At 42.0% G+C, this 25,190-nt stretch overlaps 1 protein-coding gene, 1 long non-coding RNA gene and 2 pseudogenes across 2 annotated transcripts; 3 read left to right on the forward strand and 1 right to left on the reverse strand.

The window, feature by feature from the left end:
- The first annotated feature begins 1,350 nt into the window (after window positions 1-1,350).
- Window positions 1,351-3,093, forward strand: LOC115692157 (cytochrome P450 76C4-like; annotated as a pseudogene).
- Window positions 3,094-6,208: 3,115 nt separating this feature from the next.
- Window positions 6,209-6,918, forward strand: LOC130136001 (uncharacterized). Its single transcript, XR_008815096.1, has 3 exons — window positions 6,209-6,313; window positions 6,432-6,492; window positions 6,594-6,918. It is a non-coding gene; the product is annotated as an uncharacterized LOC130136001 (long non-coding RNA).
- Window positions 6,919-15,754: 8,836 nt separating this feature from the next.
- Window positions 15,755-17,550, forward strand: LOC115665423 (geraniol 8-hydroxylase-like). The gene is made up of 2 exons (XM_056305982.1): window positions 15,755-16,648; window positions 16,942-17,550. The coding sequence occupies exons 1-2, from the start codon at window positions 15,755-15,757 to the stop codon at window positions 17,548-17,550; spliced, it is 1,503 nt and encodes a 500-aa protein (XP_056161957.1).
- Window positions 17,551-19,735: 2,185 nt separating this feature from the next.
- Window positions 19,736-21,362, reverse strand: LOC115663120 (naringenin-chalcone synthase-like; annotated as a pseudogene).
- Between the last annotated feature and the right edge of the window lie 3,828 nt (window positions 21,363-25,190).

A 25,190-nucleotide genomic window follows, 5' to 3' on the forward strand; every position in this document is an offset into this window, starting at 1 on the left:
GCCCCAGTTCCGCCTACCAAAAACACTACCAAAAATTTGATTAAGATAGACATGCGACTCGCGCCAATCTTAGAATACTAGCACATGTAGCATGTTTCGAGCAAAGTCAGAGATCTCTCCGATCGAAGATAACGTTTTTATGTTGATGTATTATGAATTGGTTTCCGTTCTTATACTCATTTAGAAGATTGTTGGCGTCAGTATTATCTATTAAATTATTGAAAATGATAAAGCCACACGGGTTTCCAGCTAGCATGAGATAAATTTTCGCAACCCACGCGGAAGCGCGAATAAACGAAACGCTTCGAGTCAGAAATAAACCCGTACCGATAAAACCCGAGCACAACGGATTTGCGGGGTTCGGCGATGGTAGCCGAGCTCTGCTGCAAAGCTTGCCCTGCTCGTGAGCCCGTTGTGGAGGCTCACGGCCCGGCCGTGGCCCTGTACGGGCTAGAGACCAACATCTATATCTTTTGCAATAAAAAGATCGGGTTTCTGCTACTATACCCGCATTCATAATGCACGCTATGTAATAATTATCCCGATCCACTTGTGACCACTTTTGTGTGTGTATATATATATATTATAACTAAATATGAGTCATTGAATATAATGGGTCCTGTAAAATATGTCGTATAATATTCTTTTCAGGTATGCATTTTGTTCTTCAGATAATTTTTCTAGTGGGGTTGCACGAAAATGCCAAACGCGAACACACACACTCCTCTCTCTTACAACCTTCTATGCAGTCTCACATCATCTTAGCTCACCTCCGGCCGTCAAGCCACCGCTAAAGCTGCCACAATGCCCTCCACATTACCCCCGCCATGCAGAGAGAGAGAGAGAGAGAGTGGCTATGAGGCGGAAGAGGCAAAGATGACGGCGAAGCCGCTGCGATGACGGCAAGTTGGTCTCTGCCATTGAAGTCATTTTGGCCCCAAAATGAAAACAACATTAGCACCTCACGAAGGACGGCGCTTTTAGCCGAACTGTTAATCATATTTTTCTTGGAAACTTTGTAATGGACTGACTACATTGAACTTAATCTTTCTTCCAGTAACAATTGAATTGAATCGACTATCTATCCTTTGAAAAAAGAGACAACTCAAACAAGAAACTGTATACCATCCTGAACAGAAGTTGCTCGTAGGACCGTACTATTGAAGCTCATTGAAAATTCAATTATTTTAGTCGAAGTTCTATTTACTGGTCAATTTTAATTAGTCCAATGTTTTGCTCGAGCATACAATAATTACCATCACTGTTGGCTGATCCAAGATTAGTCCAATCTATAAATACTCTACTCTGCTCACTTAATGAAGCAAACAAAGGAGCATCACCATACAACGAATGTAGTACTATTTAGCTTACCTTCTGTTGATATGCCTGCTGGGGTGGAGCATCAATCTGCTCCAGCGATCGTCAAGCTGGAAGTCCGGCAGCAACTGCCTGCCGCCGGGCCCACGCCCTCTCCCAATCACTGGGAACATCCTCGAGCTCGGCAACAAGCCCCACCAAGCAATCGCCAAGCTCTCTAAGCTATATGGCCCGGTTATGACCATAAAGCTGGGGGCAATCACAACCATAGTCATCTCCTCTCCGGAGGCTGCCAAGGAAGCCCTCCAAAAGAATCACCAGCACTTGTGCAGCCGGCAGATCCCTGACACCGCCAAGGCGACCGGTCACCATGACGAGTCCGTCTTGTGGCCGCCCGCCTCTGACAAGTGGAAGCTGCTCAGGAAGGTGTGCACTGTGCAGATGTTAACGGCGCGCAAGCTTGACCAGACCCAGTTCCTCCGCCGCAAGAAGGTGGACGAGCTCGTTGGCTTCATCCACAAGAGCTGCCGGCAAGGCCACTGCGTCGACATCGGGAAGGCTGCCTTCACAACCGTGTTCAACTTGATCTCAAACAAGCTGTTTTCCATCGACTTAGCACACTACGATGCCGGCTCCTCCCAGGAGTTCAGGGACCTTGTGTGGGGCGTGATGGAGGAGACCGGGAAGCCCAACGTATCGGATTTCTTCCCGGTGCTCCGGTGGTTCGACCCCCAGGGCACGCGCCGGAGGATCTCGGGTTACTTCAGCAGATTGCTTGCCATGGTCGACAGGATGATTGAGGAAAGGACTCGAGCCAGGGCGTTGTTGTTTGCGTCTTCACCAAGCAACGATGTGCTCGATTCTTTGATTAATCTAAAGGAGTGTGGTGAATTGAGCTTCGATGATATTAAGATCTTGATTCTGGTCGGTACATTATTGATCTGAATTATTCATGCTTCTGTTCAATACTTTCTTCTGCATTCATTATTGTTAGGTTTATTTCAAATTATACAGACCACGCTCTGTATAGAGATTACTAAAACATGACTTCTTTATATCTTGATGCTCTCGAAATTGTTACTGACCACCTTTGGACAATTCATTTTCAATTTGCTTCCAAAAATGAAGGTGCATTTATCAAACATCCCTCAGCTATTTCTCACGATTTTCTTTGCCAGGACTTGTTCCTCACAGGAGTCGACTCGAGCACGAGCTTGCTGGAGTGAGCGATGGCAGAGCTGCTGCGCAATCCCGAGAAGATCGTGCGAGCCTGTGAAGAGCTCGACCGAGTCATCAGTGGTAACGGAGGAACGCTGCAAGAGCCTGACATCGCGAAGCTCCCCTACTTACAAGGAGACTCTGAGGCTGCACACATCGGTCCCCCTCCTGATCCCGCACAAGGCTAAGAGCGACGTTGAGATATGCGGATTCCGATTGCCCCGGCACACCCAGGTGCTGGTCAACGTGTGGGCCATGGGGCGGGACCCGGACATATGGCCTGACCCGGACAGCTTCATGCCGGAGTGGTTCCTGGGGCGCGAGATTGATTACAAGGGCCAGGATTTCGAGTTCATCCCGTTCGGGAGCGGGCGGAGGATGTGCCCCGGGATGTCATTGGCCTCTAGGATGGTGCACCTGATTTTGGCCTCTCTCTTGCGCTCCTTTGATTGGAAGCTTGAGCAGGGTGTGAGGTCCGAAGAGATGGACAAGACCGAGAAATTTGGGATCACACTGCGAAAGGCAGTCCCTCTCTGCGCTATTCCCACGAAGGTGTGACTTTAATCACGTGTGTGCCCGCTCGTTGTGAGAGATACATGCGTTCATTTGGTTGTCATGTTCTTTTGCTTCTGTGTATGTTCGAAATAAATTCGATGGATTTCATTTCATTTATGATGTATTTGCGTACCAATTCATGGGAAAAGTATTGAAAAAGTCATAATCATATTGCATTGGTACCAATTCTGTCTTAAATTTTTCCATTGAACCAATTTAGTCATAAATATTTTTACAATAGTACCCTCGCCTGTGGCTAGTCACCGGCCATAGCTAAGCATCGGCCACAAGTCAAAGAAAAAGAAAAAAAAGAAAAAGGGAAAAATTAATTTAAAATTTTAAAAATTTATTTTAAAAAATTGGCCACGTCAAATAGCTGGTGTCCATGTCATTAATTTTCGGCATAAATTAGCCAGATGAACTGAATTTGTACCAATGTAAATAGGTTTATGACTAAATTGGTCTAATTAAAATATTTAGAACTGAATTGGTACTAATATAATAGATTAACGATTTTCTTGGTACTTTTCCCCGCAATTTATTTTGTACCATGACAAGACGATGTATATGGTCATGGTTATAGCGTGCTGCGTCTAGACAGTGACAGGTTTTAAAACGAGTGGAGCTGTCTCCACATTTTAAAAAATGTTAATACCACGAAAACCCAAAATTAATACAATTGTGACAAATTTACCCAAAATTAATTTTTTAACCACCAAAAACCTCAAACTAGTACATCTATGATAATTTTACCCTTCGTTAGTTTCCATTAAATTTTACCATCCAATTTCTGAGTTGAATGACATGCGGCAGTTGACGGGTGTAACAATTTGAGGTTTTACCCTCCGTTTGTCACAGGTGTACTAGTTTGAAGTTTTTTGTGATATTAATCCAATTTAACTTAGGGTAAATTTATTACAAATGTACTAGCTTGAGGTTTTTTGTGGTCAAAAAGTTAGTTTATGGTAAATTAAAAATTTGTCACACGTGTATCAGTTTGGAGTTTTTCGTAATATTAATCCTTTTAAAAAAGCATACAATGGTTTGAACTTGGAATGAATTGCATTTGTTCTATGGAGTTTCGACACTAGCAAAATTCAGACAACTGTGTGTATCAAAAATTAAGAAGGGTTTTAACAAAATGGAAAAAAAAAAGTGAGATTTGAGTTATTTTAGAAAAATTTTACTTCTTTCAAAATGAGGAAGATTGATTTAAATTTGGAATCCATGAGAATTTTGTAGGATGACATGGTTGTGATGTCAATCAATTTAAGTACCATTTTGCCCTTTGTTTGGTATTGTGAAGGGCTATTATTCATCTTACAACAGCAAGCATGGATTTTCGTGGAACTTTTCAAAGAATGTTCGAGGCCGAATATTGCATTTTGGCTTGATTTATAATATACGGATATATCCTAGAATGCAGTTTAATATCTTCATATACTAAAATTGGTAAGTTAACTTGTTCTTGACCACACACGAGGGAGAGTAATATTTCAATTGCCACTCTAACCTCCACCTACTCTTTCAAGTTTTTTTTTCCTTAAAAAAACCGTCTTTCTGTCCGTTTATTCCGATGCAATTCTCTAAAAGTTTTATTTTTTATGTAGCACACTATTGTGAACATGCAGCAGAAGCTCTAAACCTTCATCCGAGGAGATCACCAAGAGAGAGCCCAAGGCCGAGCCTGTCAACATTTCCAGTTAGACCCACCTTCACTGAGTTATGAGTCAAACAATCTGCCCCTCACATGTGAGCTTAGTGTTAAGTTTGCTCCCTCTGTGTTCAAACATCCCAACAAATCTTAACTTAAATCTCCAAGTTATTGCAATGCACCCGCAACTATACACAACAACCATCAACAAGTGCTAACTTAGGATTGCATCACCCATGGTCTCTTATCTTGCGTCACCAGACCAACTGTCCTTTCCACTTGAAATAAGTGTCGATCATGAGATTTCTTTATTGAGATATTCACGAAACACCTAAACAGATTGGAGGCCCACCAATCAACCATCGACTCTAATACCATTTGTTGGAAGCACGTAGGAAAAGCCTGATACCTTCATCCGGGGAGATCGCCAAGAGAAAGCCCAAGTTCAAGCCCGTCGACATATCAAGTTGGACCCACATTCACTCAAAAGCTTAAGTCAATGAGTTATGGGCTAACTTTGATATATTAACTACACCACACCACTTATCCGATGTGGGACTTTTTCTAACACAACTCACACATGTACTTCAACACACACACATGCGTTGGTAATTTGTTAATGTTTAGCCAACAAAGTATGATCTATGACAATTATATCCGGATCAAAATTATCTCGGCTAATCTTTTGGTCATTTTGTGTCTTTCCAGTCATCTGTGTTTTTCCTAACTCATGAATTAAAAAAATGAATAATTTTCACTGAAAAGTAGGTTATTAGCTAGCTACTTCTAATATAGTAATATGTAGATTGTCATTTAAACAAATGGTGTTTGGAACTTCTTTTTCGATGTCTCACGTATTAGAAAATTTTCTTTTAAAAGATCAAAGAAAAGCAAACATATGCTCAATGTATATCTAATTATCTCGCTAATAGAGACAATAATTACGTATGTTTCAATGATAGGTTGTTGTAAAGTACCAAGGATTCTTTGCTACCCAGTCCGCAACACTATTTGAGTTTCTATTACAGTATTGCAGGTCTAACTTTGAAAATAAAGTCAGCAGTTCCCGTGCTTCAGCAATAATTGCCCTATGTTCCCACGGCAAAGCTTGTGTAGTCTTCAATGCATTGACCAGATTTAGACAATCTGACTGGACAGTCAGTCTTTCATCCGCGCGTGAGGAGAGAAATATGAGGGTTTCCACCATTGCTAGGCATTCGGCTTGCTCGGCTGAGGAGGTAGGGACGTCCTTTGCAAATCCGTCGACTGTAGTTCCATCTCGCGCGCGCGCGGCATACTGAGCGATTGAACCTTCGAGTGATCCAGGTTGGTGAGCTGCATCTATATTGATTTTCATTTCGCCCCCTTTGGAGGTATCCAGGCTTCGTGCGTCTTCGCCGATCCGGGCCGGGCGTTCGTTGGCGAGATTATTCCACCCGCAGAAATTCCCGAGCAAATTATGTCCTCTTTCAACCAGCAGCTCCGGGTCTGGGAGGTGTCTTTTGAAGACAAAGCTATTTCTAGCTTTCCAGATTTCCCAGAGGACTACCGAGATTAATTCTACACCAGGTGAGTTGTTGCTTCTATGGATATGGTGTCTCACCATTCATCTATTCTTGTTATTTGGAATTTAGAGTTCTGGATGTTCAAGATCGGTGCCTTCCAGACTTCTCGCGCCCATTTACAGTGCAAAAGTAGGTGTTCCGGGGTCTCCACATGCACTCGGCAGATTGGGCATAGAGGGTCAGGTACCATTTTCCTTTTGTATAGATTCTCCTTAGTTGGGAGAGCATTTTGACAAGCAGACCAGATGAAGTGTCTGATTTTGTGGGGGGTTTTTAATTTCCAGATTCTGTTCCAAAGTTGAGTTGGGGGTTGAAGAGAGGAAGAGGCGGTTTGAGCTTCTGTTGTTTCTTTTGTGCGTAGGGTGTTGTATCTGCTCTTTACCGTGTACTCTCCTTCCCGCGTACCTGTCCAGATCAATTTATCTTCATTAGTCTGTGGTCTAATTGGTATGGTAAGGATCTCGCGCACCACCTGTTCTTGAAATAGTCTTCGCAGGGTCTGTTATTTCCAGATGTTTGCCTCTTGATCCACCAGTTCATACACCATAGTTGGGTCTCCTTCATTCGCCCGTCCCCCTAAAATTCCACTTTTGAGCCACCTATCCTCCCTGATGTTGATTTAAACACTCACTAACGACTGGCTGATTTGTCCTCCGCAGGCCCTTAGAGACTTGCTCTGTTTTGAGACTACCAAAAGGGGTTATGGTTCTACTAGATATCAATGAAAAGCAGTTCATTTTGACAAAAAAAAAAGTACCAAGGATTAGAGGGCAAAACCGATAGGAAATTGAATTCATTATATATCTATCATGTTCTCCCTCTTAGATGTATATTAGAAAAAATTATTCTCGTCGTGCCAAAGCCATGTGTTGATCACTAATATTCAGAATTCCTTATCTTGGGTTAACAAAATCCTTACTTTTTTATTAGAAAAAGGGTCGAGAAGACTACTAGCACTAACGACCTCTCTAGGCAGAACTCACACCAACTATAGAATGTTCTTTTGAGCTATAATTATTCCATACCACCCGCGATGGAAATCCCTTTACCGTAACCCCTCCAAGATACTAGCAGCTAGGATATCTCTCACACACGAGGCGTGCCCCCAACTGGGCAACATAGCACGAGCCTTTTAGAAATTCGGTCGTGTTGCGAATTGAATTCCTAATCACGTGAAACGCGGGTAACTCATTTACTGCAAATCATTGCTATACTATGGGGAAAGTAACAAGAAAGAAGATATGGGCTTCTTGGCCCATTGGTTTTAGGCTGCAAGGGGGCTGCGCAATTTGCCCGATCTCTAAATTGAAGAGATAACATATGGACCGATTCCTATCATTTTAATCTACACAAGCTGAATCAAAAACAAATTTGCTTTTCCTTTGGGTGATTAAAGATTGAATAAGACAAATTTATATTCTCGTAGGATCCTCATTTCCATCATTTATAACCACTTTACATTGTTGTTTTTGTTCTCACTCTAATAATCGACAAGACTCTCAATTTGCACGTTGATCAAGTTTCTCTCTACTTGTCAAATTATGCTTCTTGAGAACATTGATAATTCACATATCTACTAGATTGACTGTATAAAAGCAGTAACACATGGTTGTAACCCATTCCCAACGAGAAGAAACTAATTCTATTGAATACCCATCCACTTTTGAGTCCAAATTTAGTTTCGATTTCGAAAAGAAAAAGTGTGAGCGCCAATAAATACCCCGTTGATTTTAATTCCAGTTTGGTTGCTCTCGATTGCCAGTTTCAATTTTTTATATTCTCGCTATATATTTCAAGTTGTTCACACACAAAAATTGACCAACTTTTATTATCCACGAATGGTCACCTCGATCGACAGTAATAGAGTCTGGTCAGAGAAGCCATCAATGCACAGGGCTCTTAATTTAAAGAAATCGATCGATCATCAACAGAGATATGGACAAATAGATATGCTGGAAGTTATGGCCCTCATCAGTCGACAGATGCATGGACAACGCATTACTGCAGATTTTGCTAAGCGTCGGGGTTGGAAGATAAAGAGAATGTATCGGTTCGAATACGAAGTGATGGTTGATTATCCCGTGGTCGCAGAAGTTGTGACTTCTTTTTCGATGATGATTTAGAATACAAAAGGTATGCCCAAAATCTTGTACAATTATCCACATTGAATTCTTTATTCTCTCCGCACGACAATCAATGAGTTGCAAATTTATTTCTTCATTTTACGTCTTGCAAATTTACTATCCTTGCACTTTTAATTCTAGCACTCGCAGTTTATTTTCTTTTACCCAAGCCATACACTTTTCCCGTCCAAGATTAGCAAAGAATACCTTCACTTTAAAAGAAAAAAATCATAATCAATCTTTTTAGTAAAAAAAATTTCACTTTCTGGGTGAAACACCGATACTTATAATTCTCTCGCAATCTAAAAATTCATCAATTTCACACGAATCCTAAAAGTCTAATATTATTGTGGTTGGATTCCCCTATCCGGTAGAAAATTGAGCCCCGTCGTCTCGTTTTTTTATGCGAGAGCATCCAATTCCATCATCAAATTCCATTAAAAAACATTTGATGTTTATGCAAGCAAACGGAGATTTCAACATGGTCCAATAGGTCTGATGAGAACAAAGTGTTCAAGATGGATTTCTAGAAGATTAAAGAATAAAAATTCATCCAACTAAGTCATAGATTTTCTAGTTTAAGTTGGTTTCCTAATTTAATGTTTTGTATTTAATGTTTCCTAAATTAAGGTTTCCTATTTTAACGTTTTCTAGTATAATATTTCATAGTTTCAGGTTTCCTATTTTAATGTTGCCTAGTTTGACCTTTAATAGTTTAGTATCTTAGTCCCACTATAAAAAAAAAAAAAAACGTGCATTTGTAGTTGTATGCATGCAGATTTTTGAATTGATAATATATCATAGTTTCTTTCAAGTGAGTGATTATTTTGATTCTTTGTCCAATTCGTTAGTAGTCAATGTCCTTTGGTTCTTTATCCAATTCGTTGGTGGTGAACCTTAAAGTTCTTCTCATTGGTACGTGGAACATTACTTTATACCTTGGTGGTAAACTATTCTGTCCCAAAATTCTTTTTTATACAACTACATCGAACACTTTCATTCCATCAAATTGTAACTTCACCCAAACTCACCAGGCATCATTTTTGACACGCCTAGTAGGACAAGTTCGACAATTTTGCTAAAAAAAGGTCAGGCTCTGAAGAGGAGAATGGAAGTTGATTCGCAAAATCAACGAAATTCTATGTAGTCATCTGAAACCGTATATCCTAGGATCCTGATAGAGATTCCTCTGCAAGTCCAACACAAGGGAAGAATGGCAATCACAAAGATGAAGGAAATAGCGGTACGTGCCTCTATATTGTTTATCAAGAACTCGACAGGTGACTGTTCGGAACAAACATTAGCTACCGAGAATAGATTATCTCTTTGATCAACTACAGGGTGCTCCGATCTTTTCGAAAATTGATCTAAAGTCTGTTTATCATCATCTGCAAAATCAAGGCATATGATATTCCCATTTCTGCTTTCAGCACTCAGAACGGCAATTATGAGTTTCCGGTCATGCCTTTCGGACTGACTAGTGCCCCGGCCGTCTTCAAGGATCTTATGAATTGAGAGTTCAAACCATTCCTATAAGCTCGTGGGGTGTTCATGGATGAAATTTTGGTTTATTCCATGAACCAGCAGAAACTTGAAGAGCACCTTAGAATTGCATGACAAATTATGAGGGAGAAGAAATTTTTTGTGAAATTGAAGAAACGGGAATTCGAAGGAGGAAATCAGAATCTCAAATGCTTCAATGCTTTGATCATGGCAAAAAATAATAGGAGAATGACTCTTTCTTTATAGATATTCACGGAAATAAGAAAATATAGGAATGATACCAAATCTTTTCACGTCCAACTCCAACATCGATGAGTTCGATAGATAGACAATAAGAAAATTTGATTTTACAAATTGAAAGGGTCGCAAAACTTGCCGATTGCATAAGAAAAATTTGAAATACCAAATAAAAAAGTATGACAAATTAGGTTCAATATTAGACTTAATAATTTTTTTGATCTTTTGAGGCTAGGGATCTAGGCAAAGAACTATGTAAAATTTTGTAAGACCTCTAGAATTGTTCTAGAAATCATGTAGGATAAATTTTGGCTTAAATTGTGATGTAGAAATTGGTAATAGGAAAGGCAAATAGGGACCTAGAGAGGTATTGGAACTCAAACCTTCTACTTTGATGGATGTAAAATCTACCGTGCTCTAAAAATTTAAGGTATCGGATAAAAAGCGATTTAATATTTAAATATTCTAACAAGCTGATTTACGATTCCCTACCCCTCTTTCTCTCTCTGTTTCGGCCTTTCTTCGCTTCTTCAACTAATGGAGGGGAGGGATTTGACCTAGATTTCTCCCTCCCCACTCTCTTTGATTGTTTTTCTTTCGTTTCTTTTTTGTTTTCCTTACTTTACTCTCTTGATCTAAATCTAGATCTAGGATCTTTTCTTTCTTGATTTTAGATGGGGCCTTTTCTCTCCCGATCTAGTTCTAGATCTAGGAGTTTTAATAAATAAGTACTCTATCTCCAATTTAAATGGCCTTTACAATTGCTCTAGTGTCAAATTTGTGCTTGCTCTACATGTTTTTATTAGAAGGTTTGGCGTCTCACACTTGCTAAAGGACTTGCTCTCACGCGCTTCAGATCTGAGCTTGTTCAACATGTTTATGTTGTCTCCATACGATGATAATGTTGGAGACACCGAACCTAGGCGCACACTGCTGAAAGGCAAAGCCGTAGTTACATATGGAGATTCCGGTCTATGCTCATCACTCATGATGATGTGTGATCCGGTGATCAATCATTGATCTTTTTGTTTGGATGCAGTCACAAATACCGATATGTTGTTAAAGGACGAGCGTGTACTCACCTCGTCTGATCATGCTCTAATGATAAACATTAACTTTTGGATTTCGGTTTGTTTTGCAGTTCTATGGACTCGTTTTGTCGTGGTGATTTATGAGATTTCCCATGAATCCTTTCATGTATCATTTTGGTAATAAATGGAAATATCTTTTCATCATAAAAAAAAGAACAAGCTGATTTTACTTATAAAATTTTTCGTTTTTTTGTGTTCACAGCAAAAACTAAAGAGTTAATACTAAGAAAAACCTCAAACTGGTACGTCTGTGACAATTTTACCCCAAACTAATATTTTGACCACCGAAAACTCCAAAGTGATATAATTATGATAAATTTACCCTCAGTTTGTTTCTGTTAAATTTTATTGTCAAATTGCTTTATTAAATGACGCGCGGCAGTTGACTGATGTACTAGTTTTATGTTTTACCCTCTGTTTGTCATAAGTGTACCAGTTTGTGATTTTTTGTGGTATTAATTCAATTTAACGAAAACTAACGGAGAGTAAATTTGTCACAAATATACCAGTTTGGGGTTTTTAGTAGTCAAAAAAATTAATTTGAGGTAAATTTGTCACATGTATACCAGTTTAGGGCTTTTCGGGGTATTAACCCAAAACTAAAACTCTCAAAGTCATAGAGGGAGAGAGGGTGTCTTGCGTAGCATGCTTTTTGTGAGATTATGTGAAATTGAACTGCAAATAAAATTGATGAAGATGCGATCTACTTACGTGCTCTGATAAAAAAAAGGATGAGATGGAGATCCATATTACGTGGGTGCAGATCAATTGAAATCAAATCGAGTCTTCATTTTTAAGTAGCTTAAGGATAGTCACCGAAAACTACATGCATGACCTCATTGACCAATGGATGCTCAACATCGAAGAGACTTCCTTCTTGCCAATTCCAAACACTTCACACCTACTTTAGTTTGCTTCCTCTTCATGATCTCCATAAAGCAATTCTTCTTTTATATAATATATTATACATTTGGCTCGCATTCAAAAGAAACCCTTATCATTCTCAATTTCCATGATCATGGAGTTCGTGAAGCTTCTTCTTTCTTGCTATGTATTATTTAATCTGTTGTGGTTGACGAGTCCCATTTTCTGCATAAGATTGGACTCTTAGTCATCACTTGTACTTCTAAGTTTCCAATTGACTGCGGATGCGTGCTGAATTGTAAAACATCTGGCGTTGTCGTAGTGTCGCCTCTGTTAGTAATATACGGGATGAAAATTTGATACGGTTCGAGATATGGAGAAATATATATAGTTATTTTCATTAAAAGTACATCAAGAAAGTTCGGCGTTAGTGTAATAAAACCGCAAAATGATGTTACCATGATTTTCATCAACTGTGTTATAAAGGCAAAAGTACACCACAAGTGTCATAACTTGTGTACGGCGATCACTTTGGTGCCATAACTTTTTTTCGGATCACTTTGGTGCCAAGTCGGAGGAAAATAGATCACTTTAGTGACTCCGGCCAAAAAGCTGACGTGGCATTTATATTAAAAAAAAATGGTCTCACTTGTACACGTAATTTCCACGTGGCTTTTTTTTCGAATTTTTTAATTTTTAGAAAAATAATATTAATTAAAAAAAAAACAGAGGTTGCAGTAGCGGCGAGGGCTCCCTCGCCGCTGCTGCCTGGGTCGCCACCACCGCCGGGAAGGGCCGAAGATGGTGGGCGCAGTGGTCGGCGAGGCGAGACCTCGCCGTCGCGACCTGGCGACGGAGAGGTCGGCCTCGCCGTCGCCCGGGTCGCGACACTGAGGCCGCGCCGCACGGCGAGGTTCCGCCGCCCGCCGAAGGCGAGGCAAGACCTCGGCCGTCGCCCGGGTCGCGACGGTGAGGCGCGGCTCGCCCATAAGGCGAGGCCGCGCCGCCGTCGCGACCCAGCGACGGCGAGGTCTGGCTCGCCTCGCCGCCGTGCGAGGCCGCGCCGCCGTCGCGACCCAGCGACGGCGAGGTCGGCCTCGCCTTCGCCGGGACAAGGCGAGACCTCGCCATCGCGACCCGAGCGACGGCGAGGGTCACCGGGCCCCGGCCAGGGGGTGGGCGAGGCGACCCTCGCCCACCACCGCCGGCCCTTCCCGGCGGTGGTGGCGACCCAGGCAGCAGCGGCGAGGGAGCCCTCGCCGCTGCTGCAACATCTTTTTTTTTTTTTAATATTTAATATAATATAATATAATTTTTTTTAAAAAAAGTACACGTCAGCGGCTAAACGGCGTTGTTTTTTGTTTTTAATGCTGGCTGGACCTCTCCGGCAAGCCGTGGACCTCTCCGGCGAGCCGTGTCAGCGCCACATCGGATTTCCGGTGAGCCACGTCAGCATTGGCACTAAAGTGATTGTTTTTCAACAAAGTTGGCACAAAAGTGATCCGAAAAAAAGTTATGGCACCAAAGTGATCGCCGTACACAAGTTATGGCACTTGTGGTGTACTTTTGCCGTGTTATAAATAAGTAAAGCTTAATCATTATAAAGAACAATTTGAAATACAAGACTTTATAGAAAAGTCTTTTATAATAATTGTATTTTATTACCGAGTCATGCTATTCAATGAGAAATCATAACACTGTTATATTTATTTATGTGAACATGAAATAAAATAACCATATTTTGGGTATATAAATGATTTTTTACATGTTACCATCATTAATTGAGAAAAGGAAAGATATTAAATACGTTTCTATTGCAGTCCTTCTACCTGACTATAATGAGGCACGTGCTTTTCACGAATATAATTCAATTCACTCCAAAAGTAATAGTATGTTCCGCAAGTTTAATGAACTTACGGGAGACGAAAATTTTTTATCTTTAGAAAATCACCTATGTACATTTACTTTACCTAAAAGTATGAGTATTGTACTAACATTGAATATAATGGGTCCCATCAAATGACATTCTAGATTCATTTTAGCATACTTACCAAGTTCATTAAATAATTTATCTAGAGGAGTCGCACAAAAATGTCAAGCGTGAACACACGCTCTCTCTCGCTCGCAACATTCTATGCAATCTCACAACATCTTAGCTCACCTTTAACCGCAGAAGCCACCGGCGAAGCCGCCACTACACCCCTAGATTGCCACCGCCATGCGCGGAGAGAGAGAGGATGCTGCCATATTTTTTATGACTCCAGACCATGCTATGACTAGAAACATATTGAACTTGTCCTTTCAAGTTTTCAACCCAATTTAATTGAATCGACAATCTATCCTTTGAGTAACGACATAACTCAAATCAAGAACTGTATTCCATGCCTGAACAGAAGTTGCTCAGAGGACCATTCTATTGAAGTTCTTTGAAAATTCACATAGAGAACCTACAATACGTGGAAATGTGCTCAATCGAAGCTCCATTTACTGTTCAATTTTCATTCTAGTCCCCTTCACCGTCGCTAATGACATATGACTCCGCCACAGGAAGATTTGCAGTAACTGCACTATATACTCCTGACGTTTTGTTCGGTAATTCTACACTACTAGAACTAATTTGAAGAAGAATGGACATCAAGGTCCGTCAACCTTTTCCGACTTTTGCAATCTCTTTCCTAGTTTTTTTTTTTAATTGGTCGTTGAGCTCTGTATATATTGGTTCAGGTCAATTCTTCATTAAAAAACCCGACGAAGGCAGAGACATGGCCGCTAAGAGAGAGAGAGACCCACGATGGTCAGTGGCAAGACTGGCCCGGGGCATGATCTCGGCAAACCCAAGCTGGCCAGTGGCGAAGTCAGCAAGGGGCGAGGGTCTTGCCTCACCTCTCTCTCTCTCTCACATCAAAGGCGGCGACAGTGGATCCCTGGTTTTAGAACATTTAAATAATAAATCACGCCTTCGTTTAATAGTTTAAGCTTTTGGATTTGACTTTCTAACATGGTATCAGATATTTAAATAATAAATCACGTCTTCATCTAATACCTAGTTGGTGGTGCGGTTGGTTAGATATTTACTAGAGGAGCATGCTGATGTGGTGCTAACATGGATAGCCATGTGTATATTCCATTTTATGTATTTGTCAATAGGACTAAGATGAACAAACCAATACATAATCTAATTATTCACAGGCCAAAAAAGTTTAGGAACTCCATTGCATTAATCGAGAAACTTTGGGGATTGCCATGTCACTATCTCTATTAAATGAATAGGATTTCTTCAGCAAATGGCCGAACCCACTAAACGACCAATTGAAGAAAGTTCACAGTTTCGAAACAGTACTTTTCTCTGGTAATATACAATATTGATGATCACTTATCAACTACATTTAACAAATGTCGTAAAATAATTGTTAACAAGAGTCAAAAAAATATTAGTCACTTTCTTTTATCCTGAATCTTGTTTTGAGGAACAGCTTTGAATCTTTGTGTGAACCTTATTCTATGGAAAAAAGTTCAGCCATACAATTATTACCATCACTTTTGGCTAACCCAACATTAGTCCAAAGTATAAATATTATATCCTTCCCAAATTAATTAAGCAAGCAAATGAGCATTACCAAACACCAAATGGAGTACTATGTAGCTTACCTTCTGATGCCATGCCTGCTGTGGTGGAGCATCAATCTGCTCTGGCGACCGTCCAGCTGGAAGTTTGGCTACGGCGGCAACCGGCTGCCGCCGGGCCCACGTCCGCTCCCGATCATTGGGAACATCCTTGAGCTCGGCGACAAGCCCCACCAGGCGCTCGCCAAGCTCTCCAAGCTATATGGCCCTGTTATGATGATAAAGCTAGGGGCAATCACAACTATAGTCATCTCCTCTCCGGAGGCTGCCAAGGAAGCCCTCCAAAAGAACGACCAGCTCTTGTGCGGCCGGCAGATCCCTGACACCATCAAGGCGAGCGGTCACCACGCCGAGTCCGTCGTGTGGCTGCCCGCCTCCGATAAGTGGAAGCAGCTCAGGAAGGTGTGCACCGTCCAGATGTTCTCGGCACACAAGTTGGACGCAGGCCAGCTCCTCCGCCGCAAGAAGGTGGACGAGCTCGTCAGCTTTGTCCACCAGAGCTGCCGGCGAGGCCATTGCGTTGACATTGGGAAGGCCGCCTTCACCACCGTGCTCAACTTGATCTCGAACACGCTCTTTTCAGTCGACTTGGCCAACCATGACGAGGGCTCCTCCCAGGAGTTCAGGAACCTTGTGTGGGGCGTGATGGAGGAGACCGGAAAGCCCAACATGTCAGATTTCTTCCCAGCTCTCCGGTGGTTTGACCTCCAGGGCGCACGCCGGAGGATCTCGGGTTACTTCAGCAGACTCGCCATCTTCGGCGGGATGATCGAGGAAAGGACTCAAGTGAGGGCCTCGATGATCGACTCTTCACCGAGCAACGATGTGCTCGATTCTCTGATTAATTTAAACGAGAGTGGTGAATTGAGTCGCCATGAAATTAAGAGCTTGCTTCTGGTCGGTACGATCTGAATTATTCATGCTCCTATTCAATAGTTTCTGTCATCTGTATATATAATTGTTAGATATTTTGTGAACTATGAAGAGCGAGCTCTGTATTTAGACTAGTAAAATGACTTCTTTTGATATGGAATGGTGCTTTCATGTCGCTAGCAAGTAACATTATCCTTATCTTGTTGCTCTCAAATTTGTTACAGACCAAGTTTGCGCAATTAATTTCAATTTGCTTCAGAAAATGAAGGTGTATTTAGCAAACATCACTCAGCTATTTCTCACAATTCTTTTGCCAGGACTTGTTTGTCGCAGGAGTCGACACAAGCACGAGCTCGCTGGAGTGGGCGATGGCAGAGCTGCTGCACAATCTGGAGAAGATCGCGCGAGCCCATGAAGAGCTCGATCGAGTCGTCGGTGGCAATGGAGGAACACTGCAAGAGCCCGACATCGCAAGGCTCCCTTACTTACAAGCCATAGTCAAGGAGACTCTAAGGCTGCACCCGCCGGTCCCGTTCCTGATCCCGCACAAGGCCGAGAGCGACGTGGAGATGTGCAGGTTCCTGTTGCCCCGGCACACCCAGGTGCTGGTCAACGTGTGGGCCATGGGGCGGGACCCCAGCATATGGCCCGACCCAGACAGCTTCATGCCGGAGCGGTTCTTGGGGCGCGAGATTGACTTCAAGGGCCGCGATTTCGAGCTCATCCCCTTCGGGACCGGGCGGAGGATATGCCCTGGGATGCCCTTGGCCTATAGGATGGTGCACCTGATTTTGGCCTCTCTCTTGCGCTCGTTTGATTGGAAGCTTGAGCAGGGGGTGAGGCCTGAAGAGATGGACATGACTGAGAAATTTGGGATCACATTGCAGAAGGCAACGCCTCTCCGTGCTATTCCCATGGAGGTGTGACTTTAGAGAGATGCATTCTCGGTATCGTTTTCTAAAAAATGATTTAATATTAGGAATTTACCTAGAAGGATTTTCTGTCGTTATGTCCTTTTGCTTCTATATATGTTTGAAATAAATTCGATGTACCTGATTTCATAGATGATGAATTTGTGTATGCGAGTATATGTGGTGACATGGATGAATAATTGTGTAATATGAAATTGTACGATCATGGTTATAGTGTGCTATGTCTATACAGTGACAAGTTTCAAAATAGATGGAGCTAAAGTTTTCCTTTAATCATCCAATTCAAATTAAAGTGGTGGATCCCGAATTCATGCATTATCCTTCTTCTTTTTTAGTTCGAAATTTTATGTGCGATCTTGTTGCCATAGTCAAGAATATCACATGTTATCTATACTTTTTAATTGGATATTACCACGTATAGTACAAGCATTATGTTTTCTTTTTCTTTTTTTAGATTTTACCTTATACATATTTGCTTTGTTCAAAAGAGAACTTCCAAGAAACCTAGTTGTTTATTACTTATCGAGCAAATTTATGAATTGATTATCAAATAGAATCGAGAAAACTTGAAATATAAATTACATTTTAACATAGTCAAATATTTACAAACTTTTACTTTATAGTGCATTTCACTGTCATTTTTTTTCTCATCAATTGTCTTTTATTTGGGCGAGGGCGTCATGCCCTAGCCTCGCCTTACCTCACCCTAGCCCTCACCTTGCCTTGCGTTGCGTCGCCTCGCCCTTGCCTTGCTTGCACTACATCGTGCCGCGTTGTGTCGCCTCGCCTTGCCTCACATCGCAACCCTCACCTATGGTTGATGACCTCTCCTGGCCATTGCTGAGATCTTGACGACCAGAGAAGGAAAATAGAAAAAAAATATTAGAAAATTTAAGTGCAAAAATTGTCTATGTCAGCGGCAACTATATCACGTAGGACAGTCGATACTAACTATACCGCCGTATCATCAATTTTTTGTCAAAATTAGCTAGAATGACTACATTGGCAATTTGTCAAAAGATTTAGAACTAAATTGGCCAAATTAAAAAGTTTAGGACTGAATTGCTCCCCATACAATAGGTTTAAGACTTTTGGACAATTTTCCAAGTTGAAATAGTCTCACCTATTATTCGTAGTAACTCCATTTGTTCTATTAATATGCAATTATTTCCATCACAATATCACATGTACAAATTGGTAGCTGCAACCATCCACTCTTTCATTCACCACCATATCAATGGTAGATGAAGCCGCTTATGAAATTCTATCGCAATTTATAGGACTGTGGGAGGGTAGCGTCATATATCACAGGTTCAGCAAAGCAATTATAACTCAGTTCAAACATCGAATCTACATGAAGATTTATTAAAACTAAGTCTTGAATTTGAGCCCGTGTACAAAACTTGATCCGAATTAATGCATGCCGAAGTGACGGCCCCCATTAAGCGAACACCCAATTGGGATAAAGTAATGGAAAAAGTAAATTCGTTTGGTCGGCCACATTCATGTTTTGGTTATACATGCACACATCATATATTTGGGATTTTGTCTTTTAGGCCATGTGTACCCATAAGTGAGCAGTGGAGTCTTGGCCGTGATATCAAATTATGAAGCGAACTTGTCTTCGTTATTGCATGCATCCAAGAGTAAATAAAAGTGTTAATAGCCATGAAAATCTTATGATAAAATTTGATGTATTTGTCAATAAGATTGAAGTATTTTTTTGACTAATACCAAGAGTGATCGAGTGACTCGGGTATCGTTGTAATTTTTATTGTGTCGCTCAATTTATGATAAAATCTGATGTCGCTCTCCCTGAGAATGTAGATCGCACCGAGTGCTTGTTTGTACAACGGTTTGTCTAGTGGAGTCCTATCACTGTCAACTATCTCTCGGATCGACTTTCTTTTCCCGCTTATCGTTTATATCCTCGAACTCTTAACACGCAAGTCCATAAGTGGGAAAAAATTAAAGAAAGATGAGCATATCTAATTGAAAAAGTCCTACAACCGGTTGATTAATGCTCAACCTTATTAATGAATAAGAAATCCCACAGACGATTATTTAGGTATCAATCACTTCCAAACCCGAAACTGTCTTCCTACTATTAAAATAGCAGGAAACAACATCACAAGAATATCAATATATGGACTCGTATCATATAGATTATTAATTACTTTCATCCATGGGTCACCGTCGGCACGCTGTGAAGCACCACCGTCTCCACCGTGAGGCCAGGCCCAAAACCGAAGAGGACGCCCCACTCCAGCCCCTCGCCGGTGGTCGCGAGCCCTTCCTCCACCGACTTCCTCCGCATCTCATCGAGGATGAACGAGACGCGCGCTCGACATGTAATTCCCGTACTCTCTAAGCACGTGCCTCACGGCTCGGAGCCTCTCCTCTTTCAACCCTAGCTTGGCCTCGATTTGGTTGAGTATGGCCGGGCCACCCGGGTGAGGCACCCAAAAGATGGAGTTCCAGTCACTTATGCCGAGCGAGTCGAACGCCTCGTTCAAGCTCTTCTCGATGTTGTTCGCGATCAAATGCGGGACCCTGTCGGATAACCCGAAGGTGAGGCCGACGTCGCGCAGCTGGCCCTCGATGGCGCCCTCGGAGTTTGGCAAAACGGTCTCCGCAGTCCACACAATTTGGAATATGGGCCGCTCAGCGGGGATCTCTGGGTCAGACCCTATGATGAGTGCGGCCGCGCCGTCCCCAAAGATGGCCTGGCCCACGAGGTTGGCAAGGTTCTCAGCGGACGGGCCTCGGAAGGTGGTGACGGTGATCTCAGAGCAGACGACGAGGACGCGGGCACCGGCGTTGTTCTCGGCGAGGTCCTTAGCGAGGCGGAGGACAGTGCCACCAGCAAAGCAGCCCTGGTGGTAGAGCATGACACGCTTGACTGAGGGGCTGAGGCCGAGAAGGCGCATGAGCTGGTAGTCGGCACCGGGCATGTCGACGCTGGAGGTGCAGCAGAACACGATGTGGGTGATCTTGGACTTGGGCTGGCCCCACTCCGTGATGGCCTTCGACGCCGCCTCCTCGCCGAGCTTCGGGATGGTGGCGATGATCATGTCCTGGCGTGGGTTGAGTGAAGGGGCGTCGTACGAGCAGATCTCGGGGTTTTTCTCCATAAGCTCCTCGGTCAAGTGCATGTAGCGCTTGTGGATCATTGACTTGTCACCTGCGACGTTCCCGAACATTTATTTTACTTTCGAAGAACAACATTGACATGCATGCATTGGAGTTTTTCTTTGTTCTGTGTTATTTTTTTTACGCAATAGTAGTAACGAACTCGCATGGCTAGCTAACATATACTATTGGACAACCTTTTCTTTCGACCATTATAAGATTGTTAAGAATAATTGCGAATTCATTGCGAAAAGAAGACAATTGCAGTCGCGCGATTTGTCCAGAAATAAGATTCAAAAAGAAAGATTTAGTCTTCTAGGAGATCTAGGGAAAGAATAACCAGAACTGTGGATAGTTTAACTCTCTTAAAGGGTGTATTAAGCAATACACAACATATATATTTAAGGATACTCTAAACTTAAATATATATATTTTGTAGCTAGGGCAATCTACTCACACATGCGGATGAACTTCTGCTTGAGGGCCGTCATGTGCTCGCTCTTCGTCATGCGGAAGTAGTAGTCAGGGTACTCGGCCTGGTACATGCAGTTTGCTGGGTTCGCAGTCCCGATGGCGAGTATGGTCGCTGGCCCCTTGGCGCGCTGGTTCTCGCGGATCATCTCGACGGTACCCATCTATCTCAGACCTGTGTTTGGGACTTTGGAACTTCAATGTAACCCTTGTTTTGGATTGAGGGTATATTGAAGCTCAAAGTGAAGAACTTCGTCTGGCTGTGAACTTTTGCAGCCCCATCGTCTTGCCTTTTATAGATACCAAGTTGGCAAGCTCGAGCTTGGTTTTGAGATAAGACGTTCCGTGTCATAGACCGCATTTGGTCACTGTCCCAAGAAATTGAGTTCGATCTTGTACTGGAAAGCTGAGTGAAGAGACCTTTCTTTATTATCGGTCACGAGGCCTCATTATTACAGGATGAACTAATTACGACAGCAAACAGGGGAAAGAAAAAGCGACGAAAAACATTATTAATCTAAAGATCGCGAAACAGCTCGAATAAAAATTTTCAGGATTTTGTCCGGTGAGCGGGATGTCACATGACAATAGAAAAGACGATTTATTACCGTGGAGGGGGTAACGTAGTTTGGCAACACCAAGATTACAGGGTAATCGAAACATATGACGCTAATGAAATTGTAATAATTTCAATATTAGGACTAAGGGACACATTTTCCTCGGGTTTCGATTGGAGAAATCTTTGTCAAAGAGGCTTTTAATTAGTGGGCTACAGATACGGGAAAATTATCCAAAAAGTCATAAACCTATTGTACTTTTGCCAATTCAGTTCTAAAACTTTTAATTTTGCCAGTTGAATCCTAAACATTTTTACCTTTTGCCAAGTGAATCCATCCAGCCAATTTTAATCAGAAATCGCTAATGTAGACAATCACCATCCTACTTGGCGCGGCCAACGCTAATGGGATATATTTAAAACTTCATTTTGCAATCAAGTTTCATAAACATGTGCCTTTGTGCTCAGAGAATGTTTAACTATCGTTACATAAGGAACTTTTTGTTTTATAGGGTTAATACCACAAAAAAATTCAAATCAGTACACCCGTACCATATTTATCCCAACCTAATATTCATGTCACAAAAAATTCTAAAATGGTACACTCATGCCATATTTATCGTAAACTAATTTTCATCTCATCAAAAATCACATGCCGGTACATCCGTGACACATATCTATCCTTCGTTAACTTTCATATAATATCCTCGTTAAATTGCTAATGCGGAAACTCGCGTGGTAAATAACTCGAATGATGAACCTATGATGTGGATCCAACGTGCAAATTCAACATAAATAGATCTCCTAAATGATGTCGTTTTGGAGAAATCGGATTAGGAATTAGCGCAATTTAACAGGATATTGAAAACAAATTAACGGAGGATAAATTCGTCGCGAGTATACCAGTTTGAAATTTTTTTTGACACGATAATCATTTTGAGGTAAAAATGCACATGAGTGTATCAATTTCGAATATTTGCTACTTAACTGGAAAAGCTGAGTCACGACCCCTTATCATTGTATGAAACAATTCTGGCAACAGTCATAATATGACCCCCCGTGAAATGTCTCGAATAAAAATTTGGTTTGCTTGGCGAGTGGGAATCCAGGGAATGAAATGAATAAGTACACTCGGTAACGTAATCTGGCAGCACGGATTACAAGGGGACGAGAAACAAATAATAAATGGACGACATTATAATAGTTCGATTATTCACATTTAATCTTATCTCCCAATATAACGTAGCAAACACGAAATAAAACTTCAATGTGAAACTATACCCTAGAAATTTCTCAAAATACCCGTACTCACTAATAGATAAGTAGTGACTGTGTATCATTACTAAATAATGGATGAAGTGACAATTAGAAATCTGCACCAAATTACATATTCTCTGATAAATCTCCCTTCGCGGTGTCTAAATAGGATAATGACACCACAAGTTCTGAACTTTTGCCAATATTTAAACAAGTACCTTTTTTTATTCATTTAATGATTCGTTTGTTTAGCGGCAAATTTGACATTTTAAGAAAATATTTTTCAAGAAGTCAATTTCCAAGAAAATGACAATATTTATCGATGTTTACAGAGAATTGAAAATGAGCTGGAAATTATTTTTTGTCATTAGAAAGGAAAACTTACTTTTGTTTTCTTGAAGATACACGCACTATTTGTGTAATATAAAGGTTACAGATTATGTATCATCAAATTTCAAATGAAATTTTATCAAATTAAATTCTCGTAGCATAGATACTTTTATAGAACATATATTTTTTCTCTTTTGGAACTCTTGCTCGGGTGCTTAGACCCTAGACCCAACCTTGGGGTGCTCGGCCTAAGCACCAAGATCCTAAACCTAGCCACGGGAGACCCGATCTCGGCCATTAGGGTCCCGAGGACTTGGGCAAGACTGTTGAAGACACTGGCATGGGGTGCCAAGAACCCTGGATCATGCGTTATTAACTAGGCTCTGGCTTCGGGGGACTCGGGTTCGATCGCTAGGTCCCCAAGCCCAGTCCCCAAGATCTCGATTGGAGGAGCCGGGGTTTCATGAGCTCAGACACTAGGAATCCAAGCATGTGCGTCGGGGACCTAGGTTCATAGCCGATGACTTATGCGCAAGAGCCAAGTATCCGAGCATAATTGCCAAAGATCTAGGCATAGGCGCTAGGGTCTCAGGTCTGGCCTCGAGGGACTTGGGCCCAACCTATGTGGGCCTAGGCTTGACCTCAATGGTCTCTGAATTAGGCAACGATGACTTGGGCGCAGGAATATGGGTACTCGAGCATTGTCGTCGAGGACCCAGGCATAGACAAGGGTTTCTCAAGCCCAACCTCTATGGACCCAAGTTAGGTTGCTAGTGACTTGGGCGCAGAAACTAAGTAACCAGGCATGGTCCCTGGAGACCAGGGCATGGGCACAGAAGTCCTGAGCTAAAGTTCCGGTGACATGGGCATTGGAGCTAGCTCCACGAGCGTAGTCACCAGGCACCGCGGTCTTGGGCCCAGCCTCGAGGTACTTGGACCGAGACTTTGTGGTCCCAAGCTAGGCCCGGATTGACGCGAACCCAAGCACCAATGACTTAAAGTGTGGGAGCTGCAGGTACCCAAGCACGATCCCCGGAGTCCCAAACCCATACTCTGTGGACTAGACCCTGGGCGCTAGTGACTTGAATGCCAGAGCCAAGTACTTAGGTGTGGCCTCTAAGGACCCGAGCATGGGCATCAGGGTCTCAAGCTTGCCCTCGAGGGACCTAGGCGTAATCTTTTATGGACTTGGGCAAAGCCGCTAAGAAACCGGGCCTGAGCACTAGTGACTTGGGAGTGGGAGCCAGGTATCCGGGCATGGCCGACAAGGACCTACGTACGGGCACCAATGTCCCAGGCCATGCTGCCGAGAACCTAGGCACACGCATCAAGATTCTCATACCCAAGCGACGAGATCTCCAATCAAAACGCCAATGACTAATTGTATTTTAGAAAATGATTTTTGGTTCTTAAAAGGGGAAATCTTTTTATTGAATTTTAGCATAAGTTTCCCATTGACTAGGAAAAGATTTTCTGTTGACTAATTTTTCTAAGCAATCCAAATGCCGGAAAATAAAGAAAAATCTTTTTTGATAAAATATTTTCTGCAAAACAAACAAAATCTAAATAGCCAAACTTTCAAAATGTGGCTCAACGTAAGGCTTCCATTAAATGATGTACCATATCATGTGGTTTATCTAAATGTGATTGGTTTACTCAATAAAATTCTGGGAAGAAATGCTTATTAGGATTGCTGACATAGAGTAAAATGAATATTATAAGATTTTCTCTTTTCCTTTTTTTGCCCTTTTATTCTTGTTCCTAGTGCTATCTCCAGTCTTGCACCCAAATATCTATCTTGCGACCAACTCAATTTCTCTCATTGGCCTTCACAGGGGTCTGGCGACCTCGGATTTATGGCGTGAGACCTCGGATTTGAGCAGCTAAT

This window comes from Syzygium oleosum, unplaced genomic scaffold (genome assembly GCF_021117445.2).
Source record: "Syzygium oleosum isolate NSW1041296 unplaced genomic scaffold, Sole_v2.1 Sole_v2.40, whole genome shotgun sequence".
Lineage (NCBI taxonomy): Eukaryota > Viridiplantae > Streptophyta > Magnoliopsida > Myrtales > Myrtaceae > Syzygium > Syzygium oleosum.